The sequence below is a fragment of the Mus pahari genome, chromosome 5, assembly GCF_900095145.1.
Source record: "Mus pahari chromosome 5, PAHARI_EIJ_v1.1, whole genome shotgun sequence".
In the NCBI taxonomy this organism is placed as follows: domain Eukaryota; kingdom Metazoa; phylum Chordata; class Mammalia; order Rodentia; family Muridae; genus Mus; species Mus pahari.
Genome location: NC_034594.1, coordinates 56,940,231 through 56,954,204, shown reverse-complemented (window position 1 = coordinate 56,954,204; position 13,974 = coordinate 56,940,231). Strand labels below are relative to the sequence as shown.

Genomic DNA, 13,974 nt, shown 5'->3' with positions numbered 1-13,974 from the left:
GAAGAGCAGTCGGGTGCTCTTACCCACTGAGCCATCTCACCAGCCCAAATCTTTTTTTAAAAAAAACGAAAAGTCAAAAAAAAAATTAAACAATGAGTCACTATGTTTAGATTTTAGATATTAGGTTATTTCCATCTCATATAAAGCGCAAAGCTGTGGTTAGTTCTGCATGTTTTGGCTCTTTCTCATTTTCAACTTCACAGCCTCTTCCAAGCCCCAGAAAGAAATTATTCTGCGAGCCTGTGCATCGCTCAGGCTAGCTTTAACTCTGGGTTCCTCCTGCCTCCATATCCTTCAGAGGTGAAACTACAGGCACGCCCAGGGTGGATGCTGCACCACTTTCCCACCCCTCTCCATCTCTAGTCACTCACTCACCTTTTATACATAAAATCATTCTATACCAGAACATATATAAGCATAACTAGTGACACAAAGCACGCTTTCAGTAAGGGACTGACGCCACAGTGTGTGGCTGTGAGGACGTCAGGAGTCATCTAGGAAAGGCCAGTAATGGTGAACACTGTACGAAGTAAGATCTTTTGTGTGTTTCCCATACATACCAACGGTGTAGATCAGCTTCCGGTAGGGCATTATGCCAAAGCTGTTCTGGAAAACTCCTCTGGCATAGATCAATGGCAAGGCTACTCCCGTTAAATCGTGGATCGTGTCTTGTATAGTTCGTAGCCAGGAGCCTTTGGGGTTGTTAATTTGCTTATAGAGTTCATTTTCACCAAAAGAAAACACTGGCACCAAACTGGCACTGCAAGGGACAGAGGGGAAGAGCACAGATTTACAAGTAAATGCAAAAATGTTTGGTTGTGCATAGCAAAATGTATGCACACATGTCTGCAGGTGCACACACTGGGCAGGCATAGAAGCTAAAAGAAGGCGTCCCTCCCTCAGAGCTGGATCTATGTGTGTTTGCAGGATGCTTTGCTTGCTATGTGGTGCTGGGATCTAAACTCCAGCCTGCATAATTGCACAGTTAAATTGTTGAACCCTCCCCCACCACAGCCCCAAGGATATGAATTTAAATAATTTACGTTCATCCAGAGGTTTCAAGAAAACCTCCTAAACTCTGTATGTACCAGTGACATTGAATTTTCACTGTCAAGTTGAGTGGATGTGGAGTCTCCTAGGAGAGACACCTCAGGGTATGTCTGCGAAGGTGTTTTTACAGAGGTTCTGAATGAAGAGGGGAAGGTGACCCCTGAGCATAAGTTGTCAACATCCCATGGGCTGGGGTCCCGGACTGAATAAAGAGGAGGGAAGGAGAAGGTGAGCCGAGTCACATCGTTTACAGCTCTCTGCATTTATTATATGTAAGTACACTGTAGCTGTCTTCAGACACTCCAGAAGAGGGCGTCAGATCTTGTTACGGAGATGGTTATGAGCCACCATGTGGTTGCTGGGATTTGAACTCCGGACCTTCGGAAGAGCAGTCGGGTGCTCTTACCCACTGAGCCATCTCACCAGCCCCCCCACTGTTGTTTCTTTAGATTGCCATATGCTGTGACATCAAACTGCCTTGGTAGAAAGCTTATACTCCACTCCCATTGACTTGGAGAATGTTCTTTAAGGACTAGAAAAGTTATTATAATTCTCTGTGCTCATGTAATGTTTTATTGTTTTAAAACATGCTCACCCTAAACAAACAGCCTCTTAGCTAGGCCAGGCAGGGTGGCTCACACCTATAATCCTAGGACTTGGCAGGCTCCACCAGAGAATCGCAAGCTCCAGGCTAGCCTGGGCTACATAGTGAGTTCCAGGCTAGCCTGGACTATATACCAAGGCCCTGTCTCCAACAAAATGGAAAAAAAAAGCCACTTACCCATGGGTCAAGGCCATCTTAACAAACCCTTTGCGCTGTAGGAGGCACAGGGTGAATGCTCCTGGGTGAGCCTCCAGCACCTCCTCTGCACCTCCGATGACAATGATTGAGACGTTCCCACCACCATCCTTGCTCAGCACATGAGACACACCCTCCTTAGACACTGAAACCGGCCCTTGGGGAGTCAAATAGAAAGTATAGATAGCCGTTCCCTTTGAAGAATAATTTTTTAAAAAAATACTTATTTACTTAATGTATCTGAGTACACCATAGCTGTCTCCAAACACACCAGAAGGGAGGACATCAGATCCCACTACGGATGGTCGGAAGCCACCATGTGGTTGCTGGGACCTCTGGAAGAGCAGTCAATGCTCCTAACCCCCTGAGCCTCCAGCCCTGAAGAATAATTTTTAAAAATAACGTTTTTTGGCAACTGTGATGGTCTAATTATGATTCCTACTATTAGAGAAGTATAAGATTTTGAATGATAATCGGTCTTGGTCTCTCTGTCTCTCTCCTCTCTCTTTCTCTACATGGCCACACCATGTAGGCTCACTGTCCCTCAGCTCACGAGCCTAAGCTTGCACCAAGCTCATGGCAATCATCCTGGCTAAGCCTCTAATATGCTGGGGTCACAGGTCACCCCTAGCTTTGAATGCTCTACTCCCTTGAAAGAAAAGACAAATGCCAACGGATGAGAGAATCAGACCCTTCGGGATGGCTTTGAACTTTCCCTGAGTTCAAGACATCGTCATTTAGTTCTGAGTAACCTTCGTGAGGAAAAAAAAAAAAAGGCATCGATTCTCTTGCAAAGACGGCCCCCAGGATCTTGACACATAACCCTTCTAGCTCTCTCCTGGCCACTTCTCACGCCTTGCTTCTTTATTGCCAGCCCTTCCTGTAAGCTGCTATTTCTGAGAGTCCCTTCTGTTGTCTTCTAAATTCATCTCTAGCCATGAACTCAGCTCCCACTTAGGTGGGGTGTATCCACCCCATCCCCTGGAATATATCCCTCTGCTTCCCAGGCCGCACCACCAACGGCCAAACGGAAATTCCACGTTGACAGCTCCAACTTCAAGCTCATTATCTCCAAATCCAGTGAGTCAAATTATTCCTCAGAGCAGGCCCTGTTCCAACATTACCAACCAAGGCAAAGAATTCCGTCACCTACCCAGTCATCCGGTTCAAAATATCAGTCTGTCGTGTAAACTCCCTTCAGCAGGCTATCGGCTGCCTGCTGACTCATTTCATTCCAAAGCATTTATTGGACACCTGCTCATAACACCAGATACTGACAATAATGATAACACCCAGCTGCTGCCTAGTGGAAGACGAGTCAACCGTGAAGTCTTGCTACTGTATCAAGGATTGTTCTCCTCTGAATTTCTATCATCAGAGCATTGCGCCAGTGCAGTGCTCATCGGGTGTCCCTGGTCACTGCCATAGGCCTGTCCCAGCGTTCTAGATTTCAGACTCCACCCATCTAACCCATATAACTCTATGCTGCTAGATGAATGAGGTTTCTATCACAAAGCAAGTGAGCAAGCAGATAGAGCTTTTATTCAAAGACTCTCTCAAGTTCCCCGTGGCTTTATCCACAGAGGAAAAGCTATGGTCCCCTGCATGATGCAAGAGGCTGCTGTAACTAGATCCCTGGCACCTATGCCAGTTTAAGAAGCAGAGAGATAGACCATTGTTCCGGCTGACATCTGGTGGTTGCAGACCCTTCAAAATGGGCTGTAGTTAGTGTTTAAACTTCCTGTGCGGCAGGAAGGTCACAGGAGGAAGCTTTGCCCCACACACTGTCCTCAGAAGCCAGCACTGGGAAATAATGCTGAAAACTTAAAGGCAGTAACAGCCTAAGACGTCACTGGCTACAAATTTGGATATTCTTATTTAGCATTTAAGACATGAAAGCCACAGCAACATTATATTATAAACCAATAATGGCCAGTGTGGCGGTGCACACCTAGGCCGGGTGTTCGTTGTGAGTTCGAGTGCCAGGGCTACAGAGAAACCCAATCTCAAAAGAGCCAATAAGGGATGCTGAGATGGCTCAGTGGGTAAGGAGCACCCGACTGCTCTTCCGAAGATCCGGAGTTCAAATCCCAGCAACCACATGGTGGCTCATAACCATCCATAACGAGATCTGACGCCCTCTTCTGGAGTGTCTGAAGACAGCTACAGTGTACTTACATATAATAAATAAAAAAATCTAAAAAAAAAAAAAAAAAAAAAGAGCCAAGAAATAAATAAGTCAACGATGCCACACAGCATCTCTGAGTCAACTCTAGTAAACAGGAACGTCTGTGATCAGTATATTACGAACTCTGACTAACATGGCCGCGGACAGGGGAGTATCTCGCTATCTCTGACACACCTGTTCTCAACTACTCAGATTTACTAGCGATCATATTTTGATTCAGCAAAAAGTGTGTTTAAAATCTATTTCTGTGACTTTTTCGGAAATTAAAGATTTATCTTTTTTCTCCCTTTTATAAAACTCTAACCTAATGTCTACAAGATGAGAAAGGGAATTGTTTCTTCGGTAGCTTGGCATGTTAGTGCGCCCTCTTGAGGCCAGATGCTAGCTCACTCGATAGTTCGAGGGGTTAGGGCGCCCTCTAGTGTGCCCTGCAGCACTCACGGGACTGAGTTCGGCATTTGAGGCTACAAACTGGCGCAGACCCAAGCCAGCTTTGGATTGAAATGACCTCCAGATACATAACAACAGAAGTGAATATATAGGAAGCCATGACAATCTGGAAGGTAACAGAAAATCTGTCACTAATCGATACTGAAATGACAAATTTTTTTTTGAAAAAGGCTAATCATTTTTCTTTATACCCAGGAGCTGCAAAGGTAATTATAACCACTGTACATAACTTTGGCACATACAAAATACTTCGTAAGCTTTGTAAACTACTGAGGTGCATGGTCAAAAGCTCAAGTTGGAAACCAAGTAGAACCTCTTGAGTTGAAATGGAGGCTACTGGCATGAGCGTAACCATGCGTATACAGGCATCTCTAAGGCACTTCAGGATGATTCTGTTCTCAGAATTAGTAATTAAAGAGTGTGGCATTGCTTCACAGGCACAGTGGCACGCACCTACAATTTCAAAATTTGAGCGGTGGAAGCCGTACCATCAGGGATTCAGGGCCAGAGGGCCAGCTTGTCTTATAGAGTGAAGTTCTGTGTAGCCCTAGCTATCCTGGAACTCGCTTTATAGACCTTTCATTTCCTTCTGTTCCCTTCCATTCCCTCCCCTCCCCCTTTTCTTTCCTTGTAGATCAGGGAGTAGATATGCTCATGCTAGACAAACACTGTACCACTGACAACATCCATGACCCTAGGAGTTCCACACAACCTAGGATGACAAAGCTAGCAAACACACTGAGTAGTTTATGTCACTATTGCTACTGCTAGTGAGACACAGTGGAAGGCATTTTCCAGGTCCAGCATTGAGAAAACTATGCGTACCTCTGCAGAGTGCAGTTTACCATTTATTTGATACATGTGACTGTTTTCCACATTTGAATATACTGAAAGCATTCAACAATTTCCTTTTCCAGTGGATTGGTGTTTATTCAAAAAGCCCTATGTTGTTATCACAACACTAAGTACTTGGGATGAGCAGAGGAAGAGAAGGCCTGGTCCCAAGGTCTATTATACACTGAGTCCAGGAATGTGTATGAGGAAAATCCGCAGAGCACAGGAAGTTTAAAATCAAGTGGCTGCTGCTGCCTGCCACACCAGAGCACTGTAGGGATTAGTATCTGTGCCACTAAGCTCTGAAGGGACAGTGGCTGTATCACCAAGCCCTGTAGCAACAGTGTGGCTATATCACCCAGCCCTGTAGGGACAGTGGCTGTGTCACTTACCGTTACTCATCAGATATTCTCGGAACAGCGGGAACCAGAACCAGGGCCTGGCCACGTGGAGATACGACGTGAAGCCAGGAAAGAGCTTCTTGAAGTCTGAGTATTTTGTACAAAAATTTCCAAAGGCTCCAGGCACGAATATTCCATGAGGGTGAAACCCAAATATATAATTGTGACCCGGATCCAAATCATGCGTTTTGATGAGCTATGAGCATGTTCACATGGAGAGAAGGAAATGATATGACCCAGATCAGTGAGAAGTGGAAGGGTTCCCGTCTCTGAACTTCAGTGGGAAATGAGGGACATGACTCATCTTACTTCCTTGGGTTAGAGATGTTTTGACAGTTCTAAACAATCCATTTAACCCAGGTCCCTCCATACACAGTCTTTCAGACTTTGTCAACTCAGCTCAAGATCCAGTTATTAACTTGGACCAAACTGCAAGCTTTCTCTGTAATAATTTGAATGTGCCCATCAGCCACCCACAAAACCACACTGGACACATAAACTCCAGAGCAATAGTGTAGGGATGTGGGACCTCATGAGAGGAGGGTTAGATTATGATGGTGGAGTGAGGAAAGCCTGGCATTCTTGCTGCTGGTGTGGGTGGTCTTTTTAAAAGGACAAGTTGGTCCTCCTCTTACTCTCTCTTGCCGTCTGTATCTGCCGTGAGGTCATGGGTCAAGACGACACTGCTTGACTATTAGAACATTTTATTTTTTTGGATGCCCATCCCCAGATTTCAGAACTGTGAGAAATAAATTTTCTCTCTGTATATCTGATGCTCTGGTATCATTATAAGAGGACAAAATGGACTATGGCACATTCCGTCTGGAGAGGAGAAGGTGGGGAGACACTGATGGAAACACACTCCCACGGTCCTCCCCACTCAATCCTTTAGAAGACAGTTCTACTTACACACATTGGAAAATACTCCTTAAAATACTTCCACACAGGCCAGCTTTGGACCCAGTTCCATCTTCTGCCTCCTTGGTCTGGGGTTCTCCAGTCATAGTAAAACCAGGCCAGATATGGGATGTAAAGGAACCAATAGTTGTACAGGACCAGCATCACCATGATCCCAATGCTCACCTGCACTGTAAGAAAGGGAAAGTCAGGTGGGATTGGCCCATCCGTATCTGCTCCCTGTACTTCACAACCACCGGCTATGGAAAGTAGAAGATTCGCTACTATAGAAAGGTAGTTTGACTGCACAGCCATTGTTCATGTACCCAGGAAGAGGGTGTGCGTAAAGCACAGCCTCCATCTTCAAGAACTCTATGGTTGGAAACAGAAATAGCATTGTATAAGTTACTTTTCCATCACTGTGACATAACATCATGACCAAGACAACTTTTTTTTTCCTCCCCTTCTCACTCTGGCCCTGCTCACTCCAGTCCAAACATTTATTTATTTATTTATTTATTTATTATATGTAAGTACACTGTAGCTGTCTTCAGACACACCAGAAGAGGGCATCGGCTCGGCTCTCATTACAGATGGTTGTGAGCCACCATGTGGTTGCTGGGATTTGAACTCAGGACCTTTGGAAGAGCAGTCAGTGCTCTTAACTATTGAGCCATCTCTCCAGTCCATGACCAAGACAACTGATAAAATAAAAGTGTTTAATTGGGAACTTATTATTTCAGAGAGCTAGAGGCCATGATTGGGGAGCAAAGGCATGATGGCAGGGACAGCTGAGAACTCACGCCTACAAGCAGGGGGCAGAGAAGTCATACCAGGAACAGCACTTGACTCGTAGAGCCTCGGAATCTGGTAGCAGTGATGCACCTCTTTTAACAAGGGCACCGTCACCTAGTCCTTCCCAAACAGTCTCATCAACCAAGGACAAGTACTTAGACAAATGAGCCTCTGGGGGCCATTCTCATTCAAACTGTCACATTTAAAATCCCAACACTCGGGAAGCAGAGGCAGAGGCAGGCAGAGCTCTGTGAGTTTGAGGTCAGCATGGTCTACAAAGCAAGTTCCATGCCAGCCAGAGATACATGTTAAGACCCTGTCTCAAAAACCAAAAGTATACCTTAAACATGAGGGGTTCTCGTAAAGATCTTTTTTTGTTGTCAGTACTCAGTTCAAGTTTTCTCTCTATTCCTCTCCCTGCCTATATTTTGAAGCAATATTGTTAATGCAATAAAAAAAAAAAAATAGAATGACTCCCATAAACCTAACAAGAAATGATAGACCTAGAACCTGCACTAAAGACATTGTGCATTTTGTTACAGCTGCAAGCCTATGGGAGGCAGGGAGTGGAGTGTGGTGGTGTGAATAAGTTTGGTCCCCAGAGACTCATGTGCTTGATTGCTTGGTCATAGGGAGTGGTACTATTAGGAGGTGTGGCCTTGTTAGAGGACCTGTGTCACTGTGGAGACAGACTTTGAGGTCCCTTAGTATTCAAGCCCTTCCGATCAAGATGTCGAAAACTCTGAGCGCCTTCTCCAACACCGCGTCTGCCTGTGTGCTGCCAGGCTTCCCACTGTGATGATAACAGGCTAAAATTCTGAAACTCTTAAGTCAGCCTCAATTAAATGTTTGCCTTTATAAGAATCACCTTGGCAATGGTGACTCTTCACAGCAATAAAACCCAAACTTATACAGTGCAGCATTGTTGGAGGGGGCGTGTCACTAGGAGGTAGGCTTTCAGACCACAGATGCTCAAGTCACACCCAGTGTGGCAGTGTCTCCCTGCTGCCTGCTGGTCTGGATGGAAAACTTTCATCTCCCTCTCCAGCACCAAGTCTGCCCGTCCGTTATCATCTTCCCATTAGGATGATAATGGACGAAACATCTGAAACTGTAAGCGAGCCCTAATTAAATGTTTTCTTTTGTAAGAGCTGTGGCCATGGTGTCTGTTCACAGCAATAGGAACCCTGAAAAAAGACAGCAGTTATCAGTGGTGATGGTACTGAAGATGTGTGCAATTATGCAAAGCAGATGGGCAGCCAGTTTTAGCCAGACCACCTGAAGAGCGGCTTCTGACTCAGAAGCACCAAGATTTCAAAGACAAAACAAGATTAGGGCAGAATAGAGGTGCTCCTGGGTCACCCAAGGTAGTGTGCAGGGAAACGAGAACAATTACAGTGCTTTGTGACTCTTCCTGGGGAGGGGTAGACAAACATCTGCTCACCCACAGTAGGGCAGCATCCACAAACCAAAGGAAAATCGCACTCAGGTCAGGCTTGATGGACCAGTGAATTTACTGGAGTTTCAGCTACATGGGTGAGGGGTTACTCACAGAAGCATGGGTGAATAGTTACATAACATAGGGCTTATAAGAAGCAGTAATTATTAGTTATCAGTTAGCTACCACTGAGTGCTTAAGATTAAAAAAAAACCATCCATTTCATGTAGTTTAATTAAATACATTACATTTTTAAAGAACTTCCAAGAAGGAAAAAAATGCCAAAATTATAATGATGGTATTTGAAATTTTCTTGTTCTCCTCTACAGTTTTGAACCGAGAGCCTTGTTCATGCTGGGTAAGCACTTTACCACTGAGCTACGTCCTCATGGTTAAGAAAATTTACACATTTTTTTCTACTTTACTCATAATTAGAATGGATTTTCTTTTATCTATAAAATTCTTTGTTGTTGGTGTTTATTGTTGTTGTTGGGGTGGTGGTGGTGGTGGTGGTGTGTGTGTGTGTGTGTTGCTGGGAATTGAGTCTACGGCTTCATGTACTCTAAAAAAGCACTCTACCTCTGATTTATATTCCCAGTCATCAAAAATGTATTTTTTTGAAAGAAGCTAAATGATGCTATCAAAGAAAAAGAAGACCCAAATCAGCAGAACAAAGCCACTACCTGAAGAATGGCCACACCTTTAAAAGGCTTCAGTAAATTTCCACACACAACCTGCACCGTGAAAGCAGGGGAAACTTGACTCATCTGCATTGATGATCAATGTCTTAGAAAGTGGAAACGTAAGGGTTCTTTGGAGAGTCAGTTGTGTTTGCTGGGGCAAACACATTGAAGGAGTGTTTTCCTGAAGTGGACACAGGTGAAAGGGCTAAGGCAGACTTGGGAAGGATCATTTGACTGAAGCAGACACGGGTGAAAAGATGTTCTGCTACACCAAGCACATGAAAGGACATGCGATTTTTTTTTTTTTTTTTTTTTTTTGCTAACAACACCCATGTATTGGTCCCCCTTTGTGTAGCTGAGCTCCTTTTGTTGGGACTCCATAAAGTGAAACACAAAATACTTCTTGCTACAGATGAACGTGCTGAGGCAAGATACTTGCTGTCTTCAGACAAACCAGAAGGGGGAGTCAGATCTCATTATGGGTGGTTGTGCGCCACCATGTGGTTGCTGGGACTTGAACTCAAAACCTTTGGAAGAGCAGTCGGTGCTCTTAACCACTGAGCCATCTCTCCAGCCCCTATGGCAACTTTTATAAGGACAACATTGAATTGGGGCTGGCTTACAGGTTCTGAGGGTCAGTCCATTAGCATCTTGGTGGGAGGCACGGCAGTGTGCAGGCAGGCATGGTGCTGGAGGAGCTGAGAGTTCTGCCTCTTGTTTCGAAGGCAGAAACAAGAGGTGGGGACTCTCTTGAAAGCTCTCTCTTCCACGCTGGGCAGAGCTTGAGCGTAGGAGCTCAAAGCCCACCCCCACACTTCCAGCAGCAAGGCCGCACCTACTCCAACCAGGCCAAAACCACCTGGTAGTGCCACTCCCTGGGCTAAACGTATTCAAACCACCACAATTGATACTAAGAAATAACTAGATATTTAAGTTATATGTGTTCTTTCCTTTCTCATCCTATCCAAGATGTCTTCATTTCCCCCCATAAAACTGTTTCTGCCGGGCTGGTGAGATGGCTCAGTGGGTAAGAGCACCTGATTGCTCTTCCGAAGGTCCAGAGTTCAAATCCCAGCAACCACATGGTGGCTCACAGCCATCCGTAACAAGATCTGACGCCCTCTTCTGGAGTGTCTGAAGACAGCTACAGTGTACTTACATATAGTAAATAAATAAATCTTAAAAAAAAACCAAACCAAAACAAAAAAAACCCTGTTTCTGACTGGTCAGGGTCGCACACATCTGAAATCCCAGTCTAAAAAGCCAAGAGGGAAGAACTGGGAGTCTAAGGCCAGCCTTTGCTACATGAGATAACATTTTTAAAATTATACAAAACTTAGGAAACAAACTTATAAAGAAAGAAAAACCTATTTCTATATTTATTTCAACAATTTAACATGGAATAGAGAAAGATAATAGAATCCGCAGGCAAGCAAAAATCCATTAGCACTTTTGCTCATTTATATTCCTTAAGACACAGAGATTCGCCAGGCTTGGTGGCACACGCCTTTAATCCCAGCACTCGGGAGGCAGAGGCAGGCGGATTTCTGAGTTCGAGGCCAGCCTGGTCTACAAAGTGAGTTCCAGGACAGNTCGAGGCCAGCCTGGTCTACAAAGTGAGTTCCAGGACAGCCAGGGCTACACAGAGAAACCCTGTCTCAAACCCCCCCCCCCCAAAAAAAAAAAAAATACAGAGATTCAAACCATTAATCAATGCCATCTGTTGAACAAAGGAACATAAGAGTCATGCCCTCCACATTCTCACGACTCATACTGTAAGAGAACTCTCCAAGAGTTAAAGATGGTTCTAGAAGACAGATCCTGTGGTCCGTTCTTCTTTGTGTTTAAAGTATTATATAATGGGAACTCTTTTTCTCTCAAGAAACGAGTCCATTATTTGACCTAGTTCTTTGCCTATAGACATCAAATGAATCAAAACCAGAATCCAGTTAAAACCTAGTCCCCCGTTGTGTGTGCTTTGGGAAGGTTTGCAACTGTGAGACAATTCTGGCACACATACCATTTTATAGCTTCATGTCGGAAGCCTCGGAGCTTGTCCCTAAGAAAGAAGGTATGTCAGTATTCAGAGGTGCCTAAGAGTTTCACACAAATCACTCACATCTTAAAGTGTGTGCCTCTCCCCCAAAACTCCCAGCTCCAAGCAGACAAAGACACAACTAACTATGTGTGCAGATCTATGTGCTTCAGCTGCCCAGGTGAGAATCAGGTATGTGGTTGTCAGGACACAGAGTCAGGACACTGAATCCATGTGGCTTTCCAGATTCGTGTGTTAGTACATGACAGCTGCAACTACAGACTATTAGTGACCAGAGCACAGGAATTATGGACAGAGGGAACATTGCTCACCCAGAGACAAAACTACCTTGGAGTATCTTTAGTTCCGTTTACTGGCCATTTAGCACCAACCTCTGTGTCTGATCCATCTTCCTTACTACTAGGTAAAACGCTGGAAAAGTATTACTAAGCTTGCAGGACCTCTAACTTCTATTAGTCACAAAGCTGAGAGTCCTGGAAGATAACATCTGACACCTCAGAGAAAACTGTCTGTTTCTCACCGGTTCGCAATTACTTCTTTGTATAACTTGCTTTGGTCTTGTGACAACGGAAGCTCATTTAACTCCTTCCACTGTGAAGTAGGGTGGAATCCTGCATTCTCCATTACTTCCCAGTCATGTATACTAGCTCAGAATAAACCACACCTTCTTTCCTGTGGGACAGAAACACTGTTTAATTGTGTAAGAGAATGCCCTTGATTTCCTATACATAGAAAATATGTGTCAATAATATGTGTCTATACATAGAAAATCAATAATATGTGTCGAAGTCTTCAGAGGAATGGGTGACCACACCTCCAAGTTAGTCTTTAAAGGGGTTCAGAAAATGATAGAACGTGTGTGTGTGTGTGTGTGTGTGTGTGTGTGTGTGTGTGTGTGTGTGTATGATACGCAAGCCTCTGGGATAAGTTAACCAACGTAGTGAAGGAATCCAAGTGCTGAGCCTTTGTGCTTCCCAAGATAACCCATAAAAGAATTTCAGTCGCAACCAAGAGGCATCCTAATCAAATACCAGGGAGGGGTTTTGTCTTTTAGGAACAAAAAATCGTAGAGATGATTCATAGACAAATAGAAATGGCAAGGACCTAGAATATTTCAAACAAGCCTGAGATAAAAGAAACACTGAGTTGGGTGTGGTGGCTCACACTTGTAACTCCAGTGCTCAGGTTGCTGAGGTAGGAGCACCGCTCTGAGTTCAAGGCTAGCCTGGGCTACAGAGTAAATAAACTTCAAGTTAGCCTGAGCTAGAATGAGACCATGCTTCAAAAAGAAAAACAAACTAAAACCAAAATAACCCTGCCCAACAATGGACTGTGAAAAGGTTTATTAGATATGAAATCAACGATACTGTCTGGGGAAACTCTGTCTCAAAAAAAAAAAAAAAAAAGATACTGTCTGGTCTCAAGAAACCCCCTTTTCCAAAAGTCTGGCATTTAGACAAAAGCAAGCATCCCCTTGGGGATCCCCACCCCCAGAGGTATCTCCTTACCTCTGGCAAAAGGGAGCTCTGCACGTTAGGGTCTAGGAGAGCTTCTAGGTCCCTTCAATCCCTACTCACAAGTACCCATTATATGCTTCAAGTCCTCCACCGCAGCTCACAGGTTCCCCTTCTTCCAGGTACCTGTTCCCTTAAAACCCTGGACCGCTGCACTCCCTGCCCCACCCCCGCCCGCCATTGCTTCTCTGTTCACTCCTTGGCAGTTTGGGATAGACTTTTCCTTTCTCACCGCAGAGTGACAAGTTTTGTTTTTCTACAGTGCCCGTTTCATTCAGATGCAATCTTTAAAAGACTGATGATTCGGGGCTGAGGGATGGCTTGGTAGGTAAAAAAAAACCAAAAAAACCAAAAAAGTTTAGATGCCCAGAACCCAAGAAAAAGCCAGATGAAATATCTCAATCACCCACAATCCTAGCACGCCACAGCAAAATGGGAGGCAGAGAGAATGTCCCCAAAGCTCTCAGGCCAGCTAGCCTGACTCACAGAGCAGCAAAGAGATGCTCTCTCAAACACTGTGGGGAGGTAAAGACAGACACCCAAAGACTGAAAGGTAAGGGCTGTCCGCTAGCCTCCATTTTGTGCAGTGTCATGTGTGGGCCTGCACCCTACACACAAACAAGTATGCACACACATACACTCACCCTCCTCTCTCCCTCTCTCCCTCCCTCTCTCCCTCCCTGTCTCTGTCTCTGTCTCTGTCTCTGTCTCTCTCTCTCTCTCTCACACACACACACACACACACACACACACACACACACAAATTGATAAGAGTGAGCCAACATTATATGCTCTGCTCTTGAAAAGACACTGGTAATAAGAATAAATCATCCAGTCGGGCGTGGTGGCGCACGCCTTTAATCCCAGCA

At 44.7% G+C, this 13,974-nt stretch overlaps 1 protein-coding gene across 2 annotated transcripts in view; it reads right to left on the bottom strand.

The window, feature by feature from the left end:
• Mogat1 (monoacylglycerol O-acyltransferase 1) overlaps positions 1 to 13,974 on the bottom strand; it is a 27,167-nt gene that overhangs the window by 7,074 nt on the left and 6,119 nt on the right. The window contains exons 2-5 of one of the 2 annotated variants that reach the window (XM_021199171.1): positions 6,632 to 6,810; positions 5,714 to 5,918; positions 1,832 to 2,006; positions 561 to 760 (exon numbers count right to left, since the gene is read on the bottom strand). In XM_021199171.1, the coding sequence (XP_021054830.1) occupies positions 561 to 760; positions 1,832 to 2,006; positions 5,714 to 5,918; positions 6,632 to 6,810 (759 nt within the window). The remainder of the gene's footprint in view (positions 1 to 560; positions 761 to 1,831; positions 2,007 to 5,713; positions 5,919 to 6,631; positions 6,811 to 13,974) is intronic. The other variant, XM_021199172.1, reaches the window with a different exon arrangement.